Source organism: Centruroides vittatus, unplaced genomic scaffold, assembly GCF_030686945.1.
Source record: "Centruroides vittatus isolate TY-2023 unplaced genomic scaffold, ASM3068694v2 contig_374, whole genome shotgun sequence".
NCBI classification, from domain to species: domain Eukaryota; kingdom Metazoa; phylum Arthropoda; class Arachnida; order Scorpiones; family Buthidae; genus Centruroides; species Centruroides vittatus.
The window spans coordinates 516,851-543,258 of record NW_027122196.1 but is presented as its reverse complement, the minus strand read 5'-3'; the positions used below and the strand labels follow the sequence as shown (position 1 = coordinate 543,258).

Here is a 26,408-nt window from a genome sequence, read left to right as displayed (position 1 = left end):
AATTAATTAACTGTAATATTAATTTGGATTTTTTTTAATTTACTTTTTATTCGAAATTATCGAAATTTTTGTAATAAATGATCAATTATAATTTTACTTCAATTAAGGAAAAATAAGGTAGGGCATTGTATAATTTCTTCGGCAGTAAACGATGATCTGTAACGTTAATTTAAGTCCCAAGTAAATTTATTCAATCGATTTTTCCAGCATCCATCTTTCATGAAAAATCTGGAATTTTTTCCTTTCTTTCTTTTTTTTAAAAAAAAACAAACAAGAAAACTAAATTTTAGCGATTTCTCCTCCTTTTCTTGACGATTCGGCAAGCTTGTTCCGACTTTATTTTATAAAAATGACTAAATTTCATGAAATTAATCAAGTAGAAGTTTTTTCTCTTTCCATTTCTTAATTTGAAATTTTTATTTAATTTATTTTCTTTTCTGTCCGTCAGTTGTCTATATGTGAGCTTCCCCCTTCAAATTGCAATGTGCAATTTAATTCCTCAAATTAATGATATTCGATTGATCGGTCCTAATTGATAACCGTAAATTTCCACGAAGTTTTTGAATTTCATGGAAATGCAACCGTCATATACAATCGAATCTCCAATGACGGTCACCTCTAAACGGTGGCCATTTTTTCAGGAGCGTTGAAAGAAAATGCTTAAAAAATAACTTCCGAATAAAGACCATTTTTTCTAATGTTCCTGTGGATGGCCGTTGTTTAGAGGTTTAACTATATTTATAAATTTTGATGCATTTGTAGAGCTTCGCCGTATTTTCAGTAATTTTTATATTGAACTGGCTATTTTAGAAATTGGTAAAAATAAAATAAAATATGAATTATTCAGATTATCGGTCATATTCCTCTAAGGTTTCAATATTTTAAAAAATGTCTCGTGTGTCTTTCTTACGATTTAAATTATCCATAATTGATGAATCATGTGATACGCACCCATTCATTGACAGCTTTCGCTAAATGCGCCACCTGACACCCTCAGCGCTTTCATCTAGCTATTCGCATAACGGGCCAAATCCTAACTTTTTTTTGGTAGTACCAGAGTTTAGGTATTCAAGATACAATGTGACACATTTGAAGCCACTCCACGCGTAAATACATTAGATGCTCTTGTACACTTGATTAAGGTTTGATGTTCTGTTAATATGAGGTAGAATCAAACTCAAAGAATCCATGAAAATACTTTATCTGAGGATCCGATCGGAATTCGGATCCCTTAGAGCAGTAAGTGCTTATAATCTCGGTTATTTAGTCGTCAAAAGCGAATTAAATGATAAGTTTTTCAAGTAGCCCTCAAGTTTTAAAACTCTTTCCGCCCTGTGGCCACCGACAGGGCCATATTGTAGCAAGCCGTTATGGGTTCGGCCAAGCCAATAATGTGGTGGCCGAGTGGCAAAAGACAAGACCCGACTCCCCGAAAAATTCCTATGGTTTTTTTCGATTTCGGGTCCCCAGAGTGGTTGGCTTCCACCTTAACTGCTCGGCCATAACTATCCCTTAATTATTATAACGAAACAAAAGCGATTTAAAAATGTTTCATTCTAGCGGAACGTAGATGAATTTGTACTGAATGGAAATAAGTTCGCTTCGATTATCATCATTTGCATAAAAAGATCCGCTCTAATTCATCTAAAGTACAATTTATAACGTGGAATAAAAGCGCATTTCTGTTGTGTACAGAAATGCGCTTTTATTCCACGTTATAAATTGTACTTTAGATGAATTAGAGCGGATCTTTTTATGCAAATGATGATAATCGAAGCGAACTTATTTCCATTCAGTACAAATTCATCTACGTTCCGCTAGAATGAAACATTTTTAAATCGCTTTGATAGCGAAAACGAAGTTAATCAAGCCGAGAATATGAAACAAGGAAATCATTTCTTTGCATTTTTAATTATTATGGATTGTTAATAGGCTTATGTCTACGTTGAAAGGGAGAGGGAAAAAATTAAATTTGAAAACATGCCGCTGAATTCTTAATGAAATCACACCATCGAAAATTTTAGGAATTTGGAATTTAACTGGGCTGCAATTTGAAAAAATTGTTATCCGTCTGTTTGCCCATCTTTAATCTCGAGATCGATGTTAACAATTAGATGAAAGTCGTGACCAGATATGAAAAGCTTAGGGACAGGAGGCCGCGATTAATTGTATACGAACTTCCTATCTAGAATAGAAGTTACGTGATTTTAATTCAAAAATGTTTCTCACAACGAATTTAGACTGTCGTTATCGAGGAAAGTATGATGTACAGGGGCAAAACACTACTAATGGAGAGCATGTATTTTAAAGTAAATAAATTAAAAATAAGATTAAAAATTGCAGCCCGGCATTTTGAGGATGTCATAATAAGTTTTGCTCGTTATTATTTATTTTTTAATCGATTTTTAGATATGTTTAAAAGCAAATTTTTTTATCACTTATTATATTTTTTTACTATAGACTTTTTTTCTATTCTTAATTATATATTTTACTTGTTTTCCGATACTTTTTCATTAAAAAATCGATAAGCTTATTTCTAATTCGTAAGATTTATCTAAGAAATGTTTTATTTATAATTTTCTTTCTCTTTTTTGTGCTTCTGGGTGCTTATTAGAGCGTGTGCAGATACATTTAATCGATCTAAAAAATATAATATTTAATCGACATTTTAATTCAGTTCCTCGTTACTTTATGTTCTCAAAGATATAGATTTCCGAAACTTTTTAAAATGTTTTCCTTCCAGTAGCACTTAGCAGGTCCTTTTTTCATGCTCATCGTTGATTCACTTAGGCCCACAATAGGGTATCGCGTGGTGAATGACAATACTCGACATATTCGAGTCCAACCTACCCACAAAAATTTCAGCCAATAAGCACTAAATTTACTATTTATGTGTAATCTTATATCAGTATCATGCATGCTAAATTAGCATTTCACTTTATTCATTTTTATCCATTTCCACGAAGAATTGGATGGAGTACTCAAAGTATTGTTCCATCAAGTTGTGAATATCATTTAAACTCATTTTAAGTTAAGCTTTTGCAATTTAAAAGGTCATTCACATCAATATAACTTAAATATCCAATAATTGCTGTCCAGCTAAGTATTAATATAACGCTTAGAACATGATGCTTATAATGGAAATCAACAGTAGTCAAGAATGGTTCTTCGGGATAAAAATGGTCCTCTTAAAACACTTCATACGTGGTTTGGTTTGTTTTTTATATGACAAGTGGCCGAACGCCTCCTGACAGGTCTTTCACGGGAAACTGATGTTACAAATGTGAATAAAACCCGAAAACTCCACGTGGCCAACCCGTTGCTGAGGCGCGAAGCAAAACCAACTGCCAGTGTTTAGTGGTTTTATCCACTCGGCCAGTAGTGGGCCTTCATACGAGGAAAAGCAAGGTGAGATTGGAAGTGTAAGAAATCGAAAGAATTGGATCAATAACGAATGACAGAGAAGCTGATATCGTGTACGGCATCCCCACACTAATAATATTTAACAGCAGCATTGAAATTAAAATATTCTTCATTAATGATGTAAACATTTCTTTGAGTTTTGAATTACAATATCAGTCATGGTGCAACTCAGATTATTAATTTTAACAAAGCATCTAAATACAGGACAGAGTTCGAATTCGAGACGTGTCTCATATCTTCAAAACACCGAAAAACGAAGAAATATTTTCCATATTAATATACATATATAGAAATGATGATGATAAAGCACAGATTGTGATGTGTATCACTTCCATCATTAAAAATCGATGATGAAAGTGATCCATAATTTATTGAGATGCGATAGGTTCTAGTTAATAAAATAATGGATCACAAAATTCATTCAATTGTACCTCTTTAATCACTAGAATCCTAGCCAGATGGCCTACCATAAGGAAGACCCAGGATCAATCCGGGTGGCCTAAGAATGTTTTCATGGATGGTTTCTCCCGGATATAAAGCCACGATACGTATGGGCTAAATTAATTTTTCTATCTCTATCATTAAATAAATCAGTTATTAACACTGTGAACCTGACTGAACCCATAATGGGTCTCAAAAAAGGCCCTCTTAAGGACCACAGTGTGGTAAAAACAAAGTAGAAAATTAAGTCTAAATTAAAATTTCAAAGAATTATTACTTGATGATGATGAAACATTTTTTAATTGTTACTTAATAATTTAGGCTATTATTTTTATTAAATACTTAGCGTTGCCATAAAAATATAATTAGGCATTATCATATTATATTACCCACTAAATTAAGGCAGCTGTATCAAGACGATGCCCTAAATATGTCTATTCAGTATTACAGTATATATACAGGGAAGGGAATTTTCAAAACTTATGCAAAATTAGCAGTGAAACCCATAATTCATGCTCCCGATTCTGTCGTTTTGCAGGAACTCGTTTTTTTTTTACATATTGTACTTAGGGAAAATACGCGCTTTCGTCTTTGAATTGAAATTTCTATTAAAAAAAATAAATAAATTCACCAAACATAAACGTCGGTCGAGAAGTCTTTCGCGATGGAAAATGATGCCAGAGCTTAAATTTGGGATAAAAATATCGAAAGAACATTTACCGCCCTCTGTTGATAAAAAATTCAATTAGGGATGTTTTAAATTTTAACACTAAAAAAAATCTTTTATAGAAATATACAGATATAAAAAAATTTATTAACTTTTTAAAATTAAATTTAAACAATTTTTAATCGCCTCTTTTAGCAAAGTAACAGCGCAGGTACGCAGAATTACCGACCTGTATGTTAAAGTAACTGAATCACGCAACACGGAAAAAGTAGGTCAAAGAACACGCTGGATTTAATATTCACCAATAACTCTGTAGAGGAAAAAAAATGTACATGGCGCTACCTGCAGCCACTTCTAATTGTTTCTCGTGTTATTAAAATCGCGACAGGGATGCGTAAAACGTTTTATCGACCGGTAAAGTTACCAGTTTTCCGTCCACATCATTTATCGATTCGATTTGGAACTCTTCCAAACCACGTGATTATGGAGTGACGTAGATAATCGAGTCGCAATTTTAACGGTCGTTTTTGATTTTTATGACTACTACTGACGGCGCTACAGTCGATTTTTAAATTCAAACTGGATTCTGGTGTTATGGTCGCGTCTTTGGTTACCTTTTCAATGAATGGTCAGTTTCTGCAATTTGAAAAAATTGTAGACCCATAAATTCCCAATGTCGTCCGTCCGTCTTTCCTTAATCCCGAGAACGGAGTTACTCGTAGATAGATTAAAGACGAGCACCCCCGATTTTTACATTTTTGGTCTCAGGGACCTTGGAACGTCGAGAAAATTGGGGGTTTATTCTGTATGTATGTATGGATGTTAGTGTGTGGGGGAGTCACGATTTTGTTCGCCCAATTTGAAGCTTAATAACTCTTGTGCTTTTAGTCGAAATTTTCTGAAATTTGACAGGGAAGTTTGTGTATGAGGGGAATTGATGCTATTCAATTTTGATGATTAAAGGTCCAAGGGATCGTGTGTATCTCTAGTGGGATCAAACTTAATGGCAATTTTACTTGTTATTAGCATTTACAATTTTTTTATAAAACTCATTCCTACCCTCAAAATTAAACTGTTTATATTTTTTATTATTATAAAATGACAAAGTTAATAGTAAAATATCATAACAGATGGTGCCACAGGCGCAGTTTTAAATGTCGCCGGGAAAGTTAAGCAACTCGTTGCTAGATTTTTATACGATTTTCTATAGTTACACAAGCGCAGTAATTTTATCTATAAAATGGCAAGATTGGCCTACGTTGCTGTCCATCCGTTTTGAAGTCAGTTTACAGGATAACCTTGTAACCAGTATCTTCAATTCCTTTTTTTATTGTTCACAGCTGCGTATTTTGTTTTGTTTTAATAAGTGTTTTCTCCCAGTATTTCTTCTCATGTGATTATTGCACGTGTTCTTCGCCTTAGAACCTTCAAATTGCTGTCATAAAACCAGCAAAACTTATTGTGATTCATTGGTTAAACATATATTTCACAACCTACCAGGCATGTATTCCAAACTGTAGCTATTGTTATGTGGGGCTACAAATGAAGAATTCGATACGCTCAATAATAGTTTTAATTGTTATTGATATGCTAATGTATCTTGAAGATAATTACAGCACAGTTGTGAATTAGCTTTCATTTTAAACGTAGTACTTTCTAAAATAACAAATTAGAATTGCAACTGAAACTGAAATTTTCCTGTTTTTTTTTTTTTTATTGTTTTATATGAAAAATTTAAATTGCAACTGTTTAATTCGCAAGTCAGTCAGACGGAATTTATAGTTAAAATGGGTGATGTTTTCCGTGATTATTGATGTTTATAGGTTAGAAAGAAACCAAACAAATGCGTCAAAACTAAAGGGCGTTTCGATATTTGTACAGTTAAACTTTAAATTGGCAAATTTCTGCACGTCCACTCAATAATTACACACAAGAAAAAAATGTCTAATACAAAAAGTACATGTAAATTTGATATTTTTAAAATGGCAAGCAATTTACAGAAGCCATGTTAGCTACAAGACAGCTGACATTTTAAATATAAAAATTGCATTGCATTTAATTTTACATTCGACTGTTTCCAATGTAATCTGCTTATAGTCCTTGTGATTATAATAATTCAGCATATATAGTGACTTTTACCTGTCTAAACCTCCATTTTATCTAGATTTATCTACGCCATCTTAATTACGAAACGAAGGTTCTTCGTGTTTAATCTACGTGCAGAATTACAGGACTTATAGCATACAACCTAATTACAATGTGTATTAAACGTCAATCTGACGTCACTTCTTGATTTTAAACAAAGAGCCAGTACAGAAATGTCGTCACATTGACGTCAGTGTGTGCGCATAACAGAAAACAAATGGAATTATCTTAAATAAAGTAGTGTAAGTTCACGTTTATTGGAATTAATAAAATTTAAAATGGCTGATTTACATTTAAAATATTTTTAACACCTAAAATAAGTTAACAATATTAAAAAAATACATGAAGTAAACACTGATCTGTAGCATAGAATAGGGGACATCAATAAAAGCTAAAGTTCATCCCCAAATTACAGATTAAAATCAATAGCCTTCATCTTTCATCTCAATTTATATTGTTATTAGACAGTTTGCCCTATAACATTCATCACAGATGTTATTCATGCATCTTTAACATATAATTAAATCCTTGTCATGATTCTGCAACTGACTGTATAATTAAAGATATATTAAATATTAAATAGTATTTGTTCTATAAATCTGTCTGTCCACTTGGAAGATTTACTTTCTATAGTATAAAATTATTTTTAAATTAAGGATTTGTCTTTATTCATTTATTCCAATTAAAATATTTTCTCCTTTGGAGGATAAACACTAGAGTAAATTCTATATAAAGCTTTTATTTTATATAAATTTCAGGTATGTCCTTGAGAATATATACTACTACTATAGAAGTTAATGAGGTTTCCATTTCTAAACATCCACAAACTACTACATTTTAATGAAAAATAATCAGTTGATTAAGTAAACGTCTCTTCAATCTGAAAAAATTCCTCAGTAGACTACCTCACAGCCAATTCAGGTTATAAAACTCCTTGTTTATCATAGAGAAATGATTATTTCTCTATGATAAACAAGCATAAATTGCCATTTTGAATGTGTATAAACTAATTAATTGTCAGTAAATATGGCACATGAATACAATTGAAGGGTACAATGTCCACACCAGGGGTAAAATTTTGTGACAGATTGCAATGAGGTGGGATGTTAAGGAAATTTTTGAGAATCTTTGGGATGTCATCATTCTACTGTTTGAAATAATTTTATCAAGATCATTACACAGAAGTATTTTGATCAACAATCATGCAGAGAGTTCTACTTATATAAATAGTTGCACTTTGGAACATGATTAAGTGTTAAAACAGGATGAATAAATGATGTTGACAGTCCAGTGTTTTAGTAACAACTCTTCGTGTTCCAAAAAGCATAGTTGCACTTTAGTAGAAATGCTGTACTAAATATGATTAAAAATTGCAGTCCTGCGTTGTGATGATGCCACAATAAATAACTGCTCATTTTGTAATACATACTGTATTAAAATTTCCATTATAAAGAGAAAACAACACCTTTCTTAAATTCCAGCAAAAGTTTAACTATATAAAAATTCCATTATAAATGACAGTATAAAACACTAAAGATAGTACAGTATTCATTTACAGGTTTGGTTGGATAATCGGGGTTCTACTGCATTTATTTTTCAATTCAAGCTTTCTACTGATATAGAAAGAGCCATTTAATGTTTGTTAATTTTCATAAAAAAATGTTTTGGAAACATACAGATTACATTCTTCCTTTATATTATGTGAATGAGAAAATTAATATACAAGAATGAATTTGTTGTACAGTATTTCTGCCAAATTTAATTTCAGAAAGACTAATAATTAGATTTAAAAATTTCATACTTTTGCAACAGGTAGGATTTTTACAAGGTATCTGCATCCCTTGTTATGATTTACTACAGAAATTAGTTCCTGAAACAAGACTAATGCTGGATGGTTGTCAGTTAGTATTATTATTATTGTTATTATTATGTAAGTTTTTATTAGTAAAAATAGTTTTACTAAAAATAAATCCTTCTTCCTTTAGAAAAAATCTTCAAAAGTGGCAAGAATTAGCCAACCAGCAAGAAAATAAATAAATTAATGTGGTTTTTGTTTTCATACTTTGGCATATAAATGGATGAATATCTGTTTAATTTATTGTTAAGTAAATCTTTTGTATGATTGAAGAATGGTACAAAGCCAAATTGTAATCCAAAAATGGCATTTATAAAATATTTAAAACTACAAATAGCCAAATGATATAATATTTGGAGTAATGCATAGAGAATAAGCAAATTATTGTATGAATCTCATATCTGCTAATGTACATGCTGTTAATTTGCCAGAATTTAAGGAGTCTAAAAAAGTATACATACTCTTGTTACTATAAGAAAAACACCATGAAACTGATAAAGAATAATAATTATTTGAATTTGTTGTGGTGACAGTCCTCGAATTAAAATCTATTTTTATAATAAATAAATAATATATTTATTATAACATTGAGTGTCTGTAAGGCAAATTTTATAGCAGTGCCTGAAAATATGAGATTTTGAATGCTGTATGGATGAAGTAAGTAAGAAAACAATCAACTTTCTACATAAAAGCATGCCAGGGGCAGTTATTGTGATTTAAATACTACATTTTAATGACAACAATCATGTTAAATGCTCCCAATCGACATCTTAGTTGGACCATCTTCGTCTTCTGATCAATTCGGGATGTTTTAAATGGTTTTTAAATCTATTTATCGAATGATCGTGTAATTATTTTTTAAGCTGTTATAAATACATTACATAAGCATTTGTATTATATGAAGTACATTGTAAATGTCTGTACAATTGTTCTGATTTGTCTGTGATAGAAAAAACAATTACCATCAATATTGTTGGTTTGTTGTTTAAAATACAAAATATCTACAGTATTATTGATATTTGTACAGCTATATTGTATAAAAAAAAGTTACTATAAGTGGAAAATAAAGTATATATATATATTACTATATAAATAAAGTATATATATATATCTGCACGTCATATCAGAAATCCTGACGTTGGCAAGCACCTGGCGCAGGTTAATAAGTGCGCCAGGTGCTTGCCAACGTCAGTAAGTAAGTCACGTTAGTAAGGCACCAAGGTGTATCCTGGGGAAGTTACAACCAGAGTGGTTCCTCATTGCCTTCTCTGGTGCGCAATGTTATGTAAGGAAAAATGCCTTCCTGGAGGTCTTGTAAGGGAAACTGGCACCTATTCGGGTGTTACAAACATGGAGAATACCTGGAAAACTCCACACGGCCAGCCCATCTGAGTGTGGCTGAACTCCCAGTGTTTAGTGACAGAACCGCTCGGCCACTGGCGGGCATATATATATATATATATATATATATATTAAAATAATAATTTGACAAAATTATTTCTGTATTACAGAACTCTCCAAATTATAAAATTTGAGGAATCAATTGTTTGTTTTCATGAAATGCTTTAAGATCTTTCACATCTCATTATCAGACCGAACACAAGTAATTTTTTAACAGTTTTTCACCTAGAACATACAAAGTGTTCAATCTGATGATATATAGAAAAGGTCTCAAGAAATTTTTAATTGAAAATAAATAGTTGTGTAGCAATTCTTTAAATTATGAAATCTTTAAAATTCGAGTGCATTTGAGCCATTGCTGACTCATCTTTAGGACAAATTTGTACTGAAGACGGGTGAACGTGGCTTGAAAGTGTTTGAATTTTAAAAATCTCATTCCAAAATTTCTAAATTAAACACATCACTGATATTAAATTTGAGACATTTTTAGAATTTGTAATTAACATGTGCCATTTAATTTACTTATAAAAATCAATAACTGCTTACTTAATATAAAGTATTAAACATTTTACATTTATAAAACTTAAAACAGCAATGAAAAAGAAACAAAAAATATTTTTTAATTGAATGAACTTATTAAAAATCAAAGCTAATTTTCTGTTTAATTATTGAAATTCTTTAAACTTCTCACAAGAAAAATTTGGATATTATTTTAATAATTTGTAAATTCAACATGTTATTGTTCAAGTAAAAAGAAATTTAATTACTTTTTGATTTAACATTATATAAATTATCTTCTACATCTTACTTTCGTATTGACAGAAATTACATTTTAAACACATTTACGTATTTGTAATTAAGAAACTGGTAGTAAAACATTTTGTTGTGCGTGAGGAATGCATAGTTTCAAACATTAAATGTCTTAAGGTAACAAACCGCTTCAAATGTCAGCCATTAAAAAAAAAAAAAAAAAAGAAATGCTAATTCAACAATACACAAAATCAAACTGAAACGAGATGTTACTACTACACAAGAAATTCAAAATAATCAAATATATAGCATGTATATATATTAAAAATGCTTTGCAAACTTATCATAAAAAGGCAAACATATTAATAATCATACAAACAAAAACTTAATTTCTTTTAATAACTTTTTAACTGTAACTTTATATGTATGAATTGTCGCTCTCTATACAATCATTCGATCTAAAAAATTTATATTAAAACATTACAATCTGGAATGAAATTTCAATCTGTTGGATAATTTTTGTTAAACAAAATGAACATCATCAATTGTAAGGAGATTTATGTTTGCTTTTAATAAATGTATATTAAATAATATTTTATATATATATATAAAGTAAAATATTTTTGTATCATACAGTTAGTTATATATGTATATAACTTCGGCCATAAGGTAAGGATTACCATTACTTCCGATGCAACCGTGTCTATAAATGTTGCCATTTATATCATATAAACTGCATATATATATATCACACAAAATTCCAACGAATATATTTCGACTGCATTAGAATATTTTATTTACAACGGAATCTAAAATTCCTTGCAATAAAAACCCAAATGAGAAAATCTTACTGGCTGATAATGGGCAATTTTTCAAAAATCACAAGTATTTAAATACAGAATTCGTTTTTAGAAATTTGTATCCAAGATGGAACGGTGATACTTTTTGCAAAAACCATGTTAAAGGTTAATAGCTTTTTTTCTTTTTGGTTCCGTCTTTAAACATTTCAAGCAAAATTTTAGGTAAATGAAAAATAAAATTCTTGCCATTCTGTTAAAGTTCTCCTAAACTTAAGGAGCTGTTCGTGTGATGATTGTGAAAAATTAAACAAAATGATTAAAATGCTTGCTGCTTTGTCAGTTCTTCAGCAAAACTATAAAAGAAAACATTTGTTATTATAATAAAAATATTAATGACAACAAAAATAAAAATAAACCTTTGATTTAATGAATTAACACACAACAAATATTTATTAAAGCTCAAGTCTCAATGTATGCATAATCACCATATAAATAGCTTCATTTACATGATGGTTTTTGCAATTAGGCATTGAAATTACCTATTCTGTATGATATATTTTGAATTAAAACAAATGATTTTCAATGCTATAAACTTTTCAATTAATTCTGTATAAATTAGCAAAACTTAAATACATTACAGCAACAAACTATGAAGTTATGAGTATCCAGCATTTTTGATCATCATCTGCTATTATGTGAAAATCCATTAAATCAAAGATTTTCTACATAAAAAAATTAAGCAATATAAAATAACTATTTAAATCATAAATAAAACTAAAAGGAAAAATAAATTTATTTTAATTTTTACTTTATCTATTAAAACAATTTCACTTAAAATTTACTACTATACTCCTTTAGTTGTAGAAAGCAAAAAATGAACATTCTGTTATTTGTGTGTAAACTTTGTTCATTATTTGTTGAATCATTGAACATTTTTGTTATTTTAAAATAGAAAAAAATGATTTTAATATGAAAATAGCCAATATGGTTGGAATGTTGAAAAACGAGGAAGTAAATAGTTTATAATTTTAATATATGTGTGATTGTAAATTGTAAAATTAATGTAGTTATTGCATATTTACTAGTGTAGAAAAAGTGTTTGTGCCTTGTTTAGCTTGTATGGAAGAAAGCCCAATGAGGAGGAAAATATTTTAATTTCCAAAATGCATCTGGGTAAAATAAAATTGTTGATTGGCTAGTAATTATGGAGTCTGATTTCATAATTCCTAGAAAAGGACAGTGTTTGAACAGATTATGTATTGAGATTAAAGAAACAGAACAGAAGCAGAGGATACATTATTTAACATATTTAGATTAATCTACATCATACAGGATGGGGGAAAAAGTACATATAACTTTAACTGCAAGTTTCTCTATAAGAAATAAAAATCAGAAATATTTAGTTGAAGTTATATATTAAGGCAACTCTACATACTTGGTATTTTCCAATTGCTAAATAATTGTCTTTTTCCAAAGTGTCTGTCATGTGACAAGCACATACACATACACACACAAGCTTATTTGCCAAGCATTGATTCATTGTGGGAATTATCAAAATGTTTGTCCAAGATTTGTTTCCTTTCGTTCAGCATAATATATCAATGAGGAGTGGAAAATGGAAAATACCGAATATTTGTCAAGTGGAGTCACGAGTAAATCATCCACACTACTCGGTACTGGCCAAATGTTTGCTCAGCATTTGGGAAATATGGAATGTGGGGAGCTGCCTTTACTGTAACTACTACTCCTAAGTGTGAGTTCTTCCAAGTATTTTCTTAAACAAATTTTTTCTTTCAGATTTTCAAAGATATTTGTAATTAAAATTAATGTCATTCCCATTAAATATCAAAACTAATCTAAATGGCTTACATTTATCTCTACAACATTTTAAACAATTATTAACAGAATGTTATTTTTTTACTGTGTGTTTTTCACAGAGTTCAGTCCTTGATTAATAGTTTTAAACTACAAAATAATTTAGGAATTTTTCATTATGTGATATACAATGCTTCTTGAATGCTGCATTCATCTTTGTTGTCATCTATATAACTATGTTATGCCAGATGTTTCTAAACATGATTTGATGTGTGTAACTGTGTATAGATGCCATAGGTGACCACTTTCAACATCTGTTACAATGATACCAGCAGTTTGCTTATGTGTTTCTGCTAAACTACAGATCAGGGCTACTTTTTTTATCTGCTACCCTGTATAAGATTATTTGAAAAACTTAAATAGAAGTAGAAGAATGCTTTAAAACAGCTGGGACTTTTTATTCAAATAAGAAAATCCAAGAAAGTTTAAATTATCAATCCCAAAAATTAAACTCGTATATGGGAGTATCATTCCTTGCCTTTTTTAAGCATCACTGTGTACTTTTGTAAATAAATAAGTAAATAGTTTTTGGCAAGTTTCTAGTATCTGTCAGTACCCTACATTCTTTGGCAACACTACATTTTCTCATTTCTACTCTTTTAATCTCTAATTTTTTAAGTTAAAAATATACTTGTATGTGCTTCACATTTAATGGCATTGCTTAGCTCTGTTTTTACAATGTCTTATCTAGATTCAAAGGTCATTAAAACTGTGAAATACCTGACAATTCTGCCTACATCCCAGAATGTGCATTTTATAAACCTGTATCCTACAAGCTATTTTCATTTATAAATATATTAACTTTGAATTATCCATATTTATACTGAAAAATGTTTTTAATTAACTGAATTTTTAACATTAAATTTCAAGGGATGTATAATACTGTACTATACATTCAAATTAAACCAAATATATTTTTTCCATCATTCCAAGAGGACAGCCAAGCATAAACTAAAAAATTTGTGATTGATGAATTTAAAAAAAATTTTTTTTTTTCATTTGTATGTGCCATGTGAGTAATGTAAAATTTATATAATTTTTCAAATTGTAGACTGAAGAAGAGTATATATTTTATACATAATATACACTTAATATATTAAATTATGGATCAGGTTTTCTGATTCCAAATTTAACAGAATCAAAGCCACTTGTGGAAATAACTTTTCAATCAAATTAATCAAGTTTTAATTAACCAAATTCAACCGTGATTGTTTCCTTCTAAATTTCTACAATTTTAAATTCTATCAAGGTCATGATGGGTTTATGGAAAAATTTTTAATGAAAATTTAAGTATAGTTTCTTTGATAACCTCTGAATATAAATTCTGAAGCAGTAAAAATGTTAAGATAAATGAAATAGCTATGACATACTTTTTAAAAGTCTGTAATTTTTTAAGTGAAATTGATTTTGTGTAGTAAGAAATAAAATTAAAAATTTAAATCATATGTAGAATGAAGAAAAGATGTAAAAGCAGTATTATAAAATTAATAAATACCAACAAAAATAACATTTGAACTTGGCACAATTTTCAAAAAGATGAGAAATACAGTGCTTAATTCTGGAAACGAAATTAAACTTTATTCAGAAATGTTTTCCTTCTTTTATAAGATCATCATCAGCAGTGAGAATTATCAAGTGTATTAGAAGGAATGTGTTCAAAAGAGAATGTATTCCTTCAGCACATTTGATAATTTTCACTGCTGATGATTTTTAAAAGAAGGAAAATGTTTCTGAATAAAGTTTAATTTGGTTTCTGGAATTAAGCATTTTTTCTCATCTTTTCTTATTAATAAACGTGATAAACAAAATCACTTTTGCCTCTTATATTTTTTCACCTATAAACAATTCAAACAAAATTGTTAAAATATTGAAATGTAAGCTAATGTAATTAAATGAACTTGTTGATACTTGCCTGTTTTGGAAATTAATTTTAACAAACTGACTCTTATTTTGGTTTTTTTTTTTTTTTTTTAATTAGTCTATTCTAACTGGCTGTAACTGAAAAAGCCTTAATAAAAGAGGTAAAATTGTTATAAAATTAATAAATTCAGATACTCATAAAACCTTTAAAAACAATAAAAACAATTTAATTAAGAACATTTTTGGTTTTTTTGAAGACCTTCGTCGGGTAGACTACAAATTTAAATTTAGTGAAAATTGAATATAACAGATAATTATATTATATTCTATTTACATACCTATTAAAAACAGCAAAAACAATTTAATTACAAAAACATTTATAATTAAATTGTATTTGCTATTTTGAAAAGTTTTATGAGCGTCTGAATTTCCATATTTGCAGTTTCTATTTTTTAAAATTAATAAGTACAATAAATAAATAACTTATGTGTTATATGCCATAATATTTTATAATACTATTTTTGTAAAGTGTTCAAAAAGTTACTATACAACAAGAAATTTGTAATGACACTAAAGTTACATGTTGCATACAAGACCTGTAAGTTGTATGCAATACCATAAGGTCAATTTGTACCAAATGGACAATTTACAGGTCTTGTATGCAATGTTGTACACATGCCTTTAATGTCATTACAAATTTCTCACTGCATAACATTTTGGACACCTTGTACATTTTCTTCATTCTATCCAAATATAGTAAGTTTCATTGCATCATCTACGAAAAAAACTTTATATACATAAGTTATATATAAAATGAGAACTTACTTTCCATCTAAATCCACATTCATTGCACAAAACAAAGGTAGTCATAGGTTCATCAGCACTTCTTGTTTGAACCTAAACATTTTAAAATTTGTAATTAAACAGTAAAATATACATTAAAATAGTCTGTGATAAAAAATTATTTTTTTATATTGAATAATTGGTGTAATATAATTATTACAAATGTAAACAACTAAAATGATAGTGCAAGTGCTTTATACTAACAATATCAAGTACATAGGATTTTTAATTTTTAATAGTAATTAATTAATCACTAAATTAAATTAAAGTGTGTAAAAAGAGAATTTTTAAGCATTTTAACAATAAATTTGTTGGATGTTATATTAAAATCTGCATGAATAGAGAAATTATCACCTTTTATCATATATAAATTCATAAAATATGATAAAGCAAATAAAATAAAAAATATTAAAAAAAATTAATTTTTCTAGTACAGAGCAGTCTTTTCATCCTTGTAAACACCATAAAATCAATCATACTATACAATAATGAATTACATCACATTTAGATAAACTTATGATCAATTTTGATGCCATTCCCTACTGATACTATATGACAACTAGAATTTACAGCATAAGTTCCACCATAAAATGTTTATTAATCCTCAATATCAAAATTGTAGAATGAAGAATGAAATCATCTTCAGTTTAATATGCTTTTGTTTTAACACAGTATATTAAATAATGAACAATTTCTATACCATACATTACTTTTCAGTAAAATGCAGTTTCAGAAAAGGTACCTAGTAGATGTTCTATGGAGAATTCACTTAACATGCTAGTTTAAAAGAACATATTTATTATGTTAATCAAAGACTGCCTGTGTATATATATGTCTTATCATATCTTTTCGGATATTTATATACAGAGATAAGGTAAGGTACCATAAGGTAAATAGATAGTTTGAATGTCACCAAATGCATGTGACAATATTAACTCAGAAAAACCATTGCCATATTGAAAAAGGATCTTCCAATATTCTCTAGTAGTCTCCAGTGGACATAAAATCCACTCTGTTCTCTTTTTGGCAGCATGGAGCTCCTTCTCATGCTGCCAAAAATACCTGGAATTGACTGGCAACACAAGGCATTGGCAAGATTCCATGGGTCAGTCAGTCACTGACATGAATCCAATCAAACATGTCTGAAATCTGCTCGATCATGCAGTGCAACTGTATTTATGAAAACTTGCTTCCCACTGATAACTTTTAGATTGTTTATGTGTTGAGTGGGCCAACATTCTACTAGCCAAGTTAGCAGAACTCATTGCTTTCATGACTAGACAGGTTAAGGCTTTGTGGTGTTAATATGCATATGTGGCATTTGTATCATGGGAATACTGTGAAATAAAAGACAGTGTCTATTTACTAAGGCATGTCTCTATATGTAATATGACATATCTTTCAATTATGAACCATCAAAATTAACTTTACATAAAATACATTCTGAAAAATTTATATATATAAAAAATAAAATAAGATACAAATTTTAAATAATAATAATTATAAATTATATATGAATGATCTGAAGTTTATATATTAGGTAACATTTTAAAAAATATATTGATTTATTCATTAACTTAAGAATTACAGTACAATCTCAATAATCCAACACACAGTTGGATTAAGGAAATTGCCAGATTATTGAAAGTTCACACATTTTGATGAATTAACACAATAAAAAATATGATTAAATGTGAATACAATTGACACTAAACAGATTTGACAGCAAGGATTCAACTGTTAATAACAAGTAGAACACAAGTTGGACTACTGATCAAAACATCTAAGCATACTGCTGTTGTCTATCACATTGCCAAGTTGTTGGATTCCTACTAAATTTAGTATGAAATTGAAGTGACTGTGGAAATTTAGTGGGTAGTACAGTATTTTTGGTGAAAAATTTCAGGGATCAGTTATTAATTTATACAATATTAATATAAGAAACTGTATGTTTTTTGAGCAGCCTAAGATGACAAGCTGAACAATCTTTTACTATACAGTACTGTGGACAATGATAGTAGAAAGCTCATCTGAAGAAGTTAGTTACTAAATTAAGTCCATACATTTCCATGTATGCTCTGACCTATATCTGGTCTGTACTTGATTCTAGTCCACAGCTAAGCCAACATGTTAGGAGTCATGCTGTTAATGGCATTTGCAATTCTTGTGCACAGGGCTCTCATATCTGGCACTTTTGTAGGATACACACAATCCTTGACATGTCCACAAAGACAAAAAGTTCAGAGAGATGATGTCAGGATCCACCCCAATCACCTGACATCATCTATTTGAACTTTTCTCTTAGAAATAGTGCCTCACCAATCTAGACCATGCAGCAATGGAGATCCAGTTTCATGCAGCAGTAGTGGTCCATTCAAGCACATGCACATGGAACTTGGAATATTGACCAACATTCTCCAATACATTTTATTCACATATTTGAACAAATAGATTTTACAAAACAGTTTAAAGTTCAAGATATTCAAGGGAAAGACTGTGTTATCAATAGCTAATACATGATAATACTAGAATATTAAGTTTTAATTGTAATTAATTTTAAATCTTCAGTAATAAGATTATCGGGTGGGAATAATTCAAAATTTCTTCATTATAGGGAGGGTGAACTGCATATGTTTTATATAGATACTGGCTGAGACTAGTAAGTTTTGTTAATTAGATAACTTCATTGTATGAGGAATTTTTAAATCAAGAATGTCTTGTATTGTTTTAGGAGTGTTAAATTCATGAAAACTCGAAGTTCTGATTATCCAAGGTAATGTGACTGCATGAAGATACCTCAGATAATCAAAAACTTTAATAACATGGAATGTTTGGTACAAAATACAATAATATTGTTATAAAACAAAATTTTATGACTATTACAATTAAAACTCTTTTAATCTTTATTAAAATTTATATTGTCATAAGAAGTTGCCACAGTATATTATTTTTAAAACTTCTAGAGCCCTTTCAAGTAAAGTACATTCTCCGTCCAAGATTTGTGAAATAAACTGTATTGTGCTATACTACATACTCTTATTTTTAATGTACTTTTCCACAATTCAAATCTTTGAATAATATGGAATCTTTGATTAAACAGGTCTCAGGGAACCAGTACTCTGCTAATATTACTCAAGCCCACAAAAAAGTATATATCATAATTGGGCTTCAATTTGAAAAAATTGTAGACTTATAAATTCCCACTGTTGTCCGTCCATCTGTCCATTTTTTCTTAATCTCATGAATGAAACTAAATGGATGAAATCGGAAACCAGATATGGAAACCTTATGGGCAGAAGGCCCAGATTAACTGTATAAGTAATTCTAATGCAAACCAGAGATCATGTTATTTCAATTCAAAACTTTTCCCCGAAAACAGTTAATAGAAGACTGGCATGACTCTATTGTTAAAGGAAAAGTATGGTGTACAGGGGTAAGACACTACATTACTAATTTGAGGTGGAGAGTATATATTTTAAATTAAATAAATTAAAAAATTGCAAAAAATTAAAAATTGCAGCCCAGTATTGTGACAATGTCACAATAAATAATTTCTCATTTACAGTAGAGAGTCGTTTATCTGAACACCGGTTATCTGAAACGTCGGATATCCCCGAATACTTTCCAGTCGGACTGTGTCGTGCTGAATCGAACTTTTTTGATACTAGCTTTACTTCTAAAGTATAATTTTTATGTTTTTATATTTTTCAATATATTTATTTTGTTTGTACAAAATAAAGAAATAATTTTTAACAATACAATAGCCTTGATTATTATTATAAAAATTTTTGTTAGTCTTAAAATTGACGAAAATTCAACACAAAATGACACACAACAGAGAAAAATTTCAACATCGGACAGGTTAATATATTTTTTCGTACATAATCAGTTATCCAAACAACCCCAGTCCCCAATTGATTCGGATAAATGACTCTCTACTGTATTTTACTCTTTCATTAGTAATCCATTAAAGTTTCAATAAGTAATGCTTGAAGTAAAATAGAAATAAAAGTATTTAAATGAATACGTGCAAGTACTGATTATTTTGTAAAATCTGTAAATTTGTAAAATTTTATAAATATCTGTAATCTTTCTTTACTAAACAGACAGAATGATACTGCTTATAACAGTACATGGTCAAGATTTACAAATATACTTTGCATAAATTTTTTGTTGTTAATCATCAACATAACAATAAAAACCTACATTTTCTATTATTATATGATGAAAATGTTCACATTGTGCTAGATTTTTATACATATATTAAATTCAAATTGTTAGTTTGAAGTTAATACGTGCATAAAAAACTAGCACAATAAAGCAAACTGCTCCTAATAAATGTTTCTTACTATATCCGTACATAAAAAAATTTATTATTTAATTTCTTACTTGATTATAAGTTGAATTATTCTTTTTGCATTTAGGGCACTTCAAAAGATCTGTTTTTGTTCCACTAGTCACACACATCTGATGATCATTAATAGCTTCTTTTGTGAACTTTTGACGTAATTGTTTCATTTCGTCACTTGCCATTTCCTAAAAATTACAAATGAAGTGGTAATTAATAAAATATCTTTTCTCCTTCTGTGTTTAAAAATAGCATTAAACAATTCTATACATACAAAAATTCACTAAAATCTTGCTATATAAAAATGATAAATATAAAACACTTTATTTAAATTTTAACTAATAATAAATCTTATTTAGTGTATCATAGTTTCAAATTGAAATTGAAATATCCATACTTAATGCAATAATTAGTTATTGTAACACACCAAATAATTTGTTTAATGTACTGTACTGTACATCTTATATCGAAAATGCAGCTGCAAAAAAGTTAATTTATTTAAACAATAATAAATGCTTTTTGAAAAGCATTTTATTTTCATACTTGTAATGCTTCACAATATCCACATTTCCAAATGTATACATTTAGGACTCCATCATCAGATACAGAGGATATGCAAACAAATACAAAATCACATTCAAAATTACCATACAATCAATATGCTAATGTGAGATTTCACTTCGGTATGAACAAGCATGAAATTTATCACACTTAAATATCTGTATACAGTTAAACCCATATATCTCAAATCTTACAGAAATGAGAAAAAATTTGAGATAGACAGATTTTGAGATATAGAGGTTTGTATGCAGTAATAGATCTGATTCGAGGTATGGTATTTTATTAATACAATAGCAAGTACAATACACATCTTATTAGGCATAAGTAAAACATTTTTGACAACCTTAACAGAAATAGTTTATCAATACTTTCTGACGCCTGACTTTTTTTTATATTTTTTGAGATATAGGTTTTCAAGATATACATGTTTCAAGATAGATAGGTTCAATTGTATATGTTCTTCAGCACAGAAGTTAACTATCTGCATAAACACAGCTTTATAGGAAATTTAGCTACTAAACATTGTTCATTTGACTTGCTGTAGTTCCAAACACCATCAAATCATTCCAAACCAAAACCAAAATTAAAATTCAAGTAATAAAGGGATGTATACCATGTCTATACTGTGTGACATCATAATACGTGCAAATTGCTGAGCAGAGTGAAGAGAACAAATAAAAACAAGGCTGCATTAAATCAACTTTGTGCCTGATTCTAATGCACACCCCAGTTTTTGAGACCAGAAAAGTAAAAAAAAAAGCATATTAGAATTGAGAAAACTTTGTCATAAGGAGGAAGCAGCACTAGTTCAATTAAATTTTTGAACAAAAATTATATATTTTTTTACTACTAAATAATCAAACAAATCCAACACTAAAATCAGCCAAATCAGATAGTAAGTCACCAAGCCAAATAGCTATAATATTAAGTAGTAAAATAAATATTTTTCTCATTAATATGATTATAGTTTCTTAATTGTAAATTCAAATTCTTTTTTATTACATTTCATTCTTAACTTTTTCCATGTCCTCTCTTTCTTAAAGTCTTTTTTCCATGCTCATCACAGAGATTGCTAGATGGTAAAGAACAACAGAGATCTATGTATCTGGAATAGACTACCTAAGAGAAATTTCATGATTTGATCCTGGGGCCCAAGCAGTAGGTTGTTCCCTTAACTGCCTTGATCATGTGGTTATCTTCATTAACTCTTTCTAAGACTAATCATATTAGCAAAATTCTGTAAAGATTTCTAAAGGAGAAAATTTTAGTCTTATTGACTTATTTTATTTAAAAAAAAAAAAAAAAAACAGTATTTTCAATGTCAATATATATCTATTAATTAACTTAATTAAAAATGTTTAGCAGAATGCATCTTTTACATTAAAATTCTAGTCTTTTCATACATATACTGTAAATTTATATACCATATTTTCATGGTATGTTGGTCCATCTGGGGAGACCATGAAATCAGATATTTCCATATGGTAAAAACCAGCATGTCAGTTTATCCTGAGGAATGACATGCCAGTTTAAGTGAGGTTATACATCTTTCTCCAGATGGAGCGTTAAAAGAGAAAAAAAAAAACTAACTAGTTACATTGCATAGCATCTCATAGACATCAGCTATTATTCTAAAATTATGAAAATGTCAGCATTATATCAAAAACTACAATTATATGTTTAATTTCTGCATTTTGTCTTCTAACAATACAAAATACTGGTGGAATACTCAAAGTGCTTTTTTGCAACGTTTATTTTATTGTAATTCAATCTGAAAATGCAAAAATAAACATATCAAATTTCAGAAACTCCCTATAAATTATCTCAACTTGCACCTGTTAACACCCACTGTGTGTGAAATTTGAGAGGATAGTGTTATCTTTCAAAGTCAGGGTAGATCAACAGTGCAACCCACATTGACTAAACTACAGTAGAGCATCGATTATCCCAAACAATTCAGGACTGGGGTTGTTCGGATAACTGATATTTTGGATGACTGATCATTTACGAAAAATACATTAAACACAAAATTGTATTGTATATATTTTGTATTACACATCTTACATAAAGTAGTACATTAAAGTAGGCCTAGGTTTAGGTTGGCAGGGAGTAGGAGAGTGGTGCAGTGCCAAAGCACTAGTGGAAATTTGAATTTGCAAACTGGAATGCTTTTGGTTAACCAATGTTTCATTGATCAGTATTCGAATAATTGATGCTCTACTGTGCTACTAATAATGTCAATAACATGCTAATTATTTTATTGTTTTGTAAAAAAAAAACTCTTCCTAGTTGTAAGTCAGTCAAATTACAATGTTATTTGTACTCAGAAGTATGACATTCTTTAACATTTATTTAACAACTAGTTTTGTTAGATCTGATTAATTTTATATTTTACTTGCAGTTTAACTGGCATGCCAGTAACCTTAGGGGTTTTCAGCATACTGGCTATCCCATTTATACGTGGCATGCTAGTCAATCCGTAAAAATATGGTAAATACATATGTACAGTACACTTGCATATAGATATCTGTATAAAAAACTCAATGCTCTTACCAGTTACAGATTGAGATAAAAAGAAAAGATTGGAACAAGACATTCAACTACAAAATATAAGCAGATCACATTGTAGCAACTGATCTGTAGGGAGCAGGCATCAGCAACACTAAGTAATATGAGAATAACACTGAAAGAAAGGAAATTATGCTTGCTCCTTCTTTGTGACTTTTGCATTTTGAATCAAATGCAAATTTTGCATTTCTAATTGATCTGTACATAATCTCTTTGCCAATATTCTATAACAACATGAATTAATTTTAAAAAGATCAAAGTTTCAGAGATTTCTATGACTATTCATTGTAATTTATATCATGTATTTTAGATAATTTAGAAATTATAATTACCTCAGCTGTCATAGAAGCAAGTTTTTCGGGTAATATAGCACCTCTTAAAACGTTAAGACGAAGATTTGGATTTTTACCATCTTTTAAATTTGAAATTCTGCTACGTATTCTGTTTTTATATTTCATGCCTGTATCTTTCAATTCATTATAAATACATAATCACTGTTAAGGAATATTTACAATCATTTTATTTTGTAATGTTAAAAAAAAAGTCCATTAAGTTACATTTGTTGGTTTTTAATAAATCAAATGGAATAAAGATGAAATACTACATTATGTAATTTATTTAACTTCTAATCATTATAAAATTAAGTTTCTCGCTTACATAATTAATAAATATTAAAAATATTTTTAACTCATACTTCAGCTTTATTTGAAATTCTGATGAGAAGAAAGAAAATTTCTTCTATCACAATGAAATCCAGAAAATATATTAAAAAAAAAAATTATAAGTTGAAGACTGAATACAAATAAAAATTTGCATTCTTCTTCATAATCATGGAAACACAGTTTAACATGAGCAATTATTTATTGTGGCATTGTCACAATGCTAGGCCGAAAATTTTAATCATATTTTTAATTTAAAATAAAATGAATTTAATTTAAAATGTAACAATTTAAAATTTAAAAAAAAATAATTTAAAATATGCCACCTCAAATTAGTACTATAGTGTCTTGCCTCTACTTTTCCATTAGAAAAGTAGAGGCAAGACTCATCATACTTTTCTATTAGAAATGGAGTTGTGCTATTCATCTATCCAAAGCCGTTTAGGAGGAAACTTTAAATTGAAGTAACATGACTTCTGGTCCAAACTGGAAGTTCATATATAGTTAATTGGGGCCTCCTGCCCCTATGCTTTCCATACCTGACCTTGAATTTCATTTATCTAACACCATTCTCAAAAATCAGGAAAAACAGACACGAATGACAGTAGGAATTTATAGAGCTACAATTTTTTCAAACCGGAGTCCAATTAACAGAGTCAACCTTTCTTTAGAAGCTCTTCTGAGCTCATACAAATGCAAATTCATTATTCATTAAATTCTTATAAAAATTTCTAAATTGAAACAGTTAAACAATCAAATTTTTACAAAAATCTAGTGCCAAAGGAACTTTTAATTTGTATATGAGTAGAAAAAAAGCCTTTATCAAAAAGAAAGTAAATAAATAAAACAAATAAAAAAGCATTTAAATTAACATATTTTATGAATTAACTATTACTTCTTTATATACTAACATAATAAATACATAACATTAAAATTTAACCATTAAAGGATATTATCTTCTATTTTACCAGCCAATTCATCTGGATCTTCCGAATCTTCAGGAATGCCTATCCAAAATTAAATAATATTTTATTAATAAAAATTAAATTAAATTGCTTTAAGTCAATAAGGAATGAAATTCACTTTATTTTTATAATATTTATAAGTGAATTTTGTTCTTTCCTAATTGATTCATCCATCCATTGTGACTGATTTGTTTACAACAAAATGCAGATTTCTAAAATTGAAGTTGTATACATTGCTATTGCATTCTTTCCAAAATATTTTTCTTACATTGTTCAATGTAAGCAGTTATTTGTATCATTTCACCATTTAATCCACAATTTATACATTGAAGTAAATTTAAATACATTAATATCACCAAATGCCATTTTCTTCACAATGTAAACTAACTCTTTCCTTCTTGAATTTCATTTGAAATATCATCAGCATCAAGCATGCCCACGGAGTGCAATTAATAATTTATAACCAATTTGTTAATAATTTATTTAACTCAATCAATTTTATAAATGTACCCATAAAGAAAATATGAAATAAAATGATATATCATTTTTCCGCCATAGATATTTTTTACTATTTAATGAGTTTAACTTTCTGATTTTTCTTGTTGGATAGTGTGCACGTTTGGAATAGGCATATTTTAAACAAATTCCTTTTACTATTCAACATAAAATTAATACCAGAACAAACATTTCTGGCTAATTTAATTAGCCATTATCAGATTCCAATTTAACACAAAAACAACTTTCCAATTCTAGAACTTTAATCTGTTTTGCCTTACATTGTTTTTTTATATTAGATTGAAAACTGACAATAACTAATCAAAAATGTTTGTTCTTGTATCAATTTTGTGCTGAAAAGTAATTTCTCGAGATATACTCCTTCAATTATTGCTTATATTAGATTTTTGGAATAGAGAGTTATGAATAATAGTAAATACAGAACTATTTTTAATTTTGATATAAATTATTAAAAATACAAAAACTAGAGAAAAGTATCTCATCAGTTCTGAATTATTTGTTCTAATTTCTAGTAAAAATATAGATAATTGAGAATCTAATACAATTTATATTAATACAAATTTTAATTAACTAATTATAATTAAAATAACTAATGTTTTTGATGGAAATTTTTTCCATCCAGGAAGGTCAATAATTTAATTGTAGTTAAATATTTTCAATATCAAATGCTATATTGTTTAGTGTTTTAAAATTATTTAATAATTAAAAATACTATAAAAATGTAAGAATTT

General features: G+C 28.7%; 2 protein-coding genes across 6 annotated transcripts in view; one reads left to right on the top strand and one right to left on the bottom strand.

The window, feature by feature from the left end:
- Window positions 1-9,603, top strand: part of LOC136975517 (probable 3',5'-cyclic phosphodiesterase pde-5) — a 61,969-nt gene extending 52,366 nt beyond the window's left edge. For all 5 annotated transcript variants that reach the window (XM_067270581.1, XM_067270580.1, XM_067270579.1 and 2 more), the window contains exons 26-27: window positions 8,489-8,577; window positions 8,662-9,603. In XM_067270581.1, coding sequence (XP_067126682.1) covers window positions 8,489-8,577; window positions 8,662-8,713 — 141 coding nt within the window. In that variant the 3' untranslated portion in view covers window positions 8,714-9,603. The remainder of the gene's footprint in view (window positions 1-8,488; window positions 8,578-8,661) is intronic.
- A 1,646-nt stretch (window positions 9,604-11,249) lies between these two features.
- TfIIS (RNA polymerase II elongation factor) overlaps window positions 11,250-26,408 on the bottom strand; it is a 49,883-nt gene continuing 34,724 nt past the window's right edge. The window contains exons 5-9 of the mRNA XM_067270577.1: window positions 25,150-25,203; window positions 23,870-24,024; window positions 20,450-20,596; window positions 16,043-16,114; window positions 11,250-11,835 (exon numbers count right to left, since the gene is read on the bottom strand). Of these exons, the coding sequence (XP_067126678.1) occupies window positions 11,827-11,835; window positions 16,043-16,114; window positions 20,450-20,596; window positions 23,870-24,024; window positions 25,150-25,203 (437 nt within the window). The 3' untranslated portion in view covers window positions 11,250-11,826. The remainder of the gene's footprint in view (window positions 11,836-16,042; window positions 16,115-20,449; window positions 20,597-23,869; window positions 24,025-25,149; window positions 25,204-26,408) is intronic.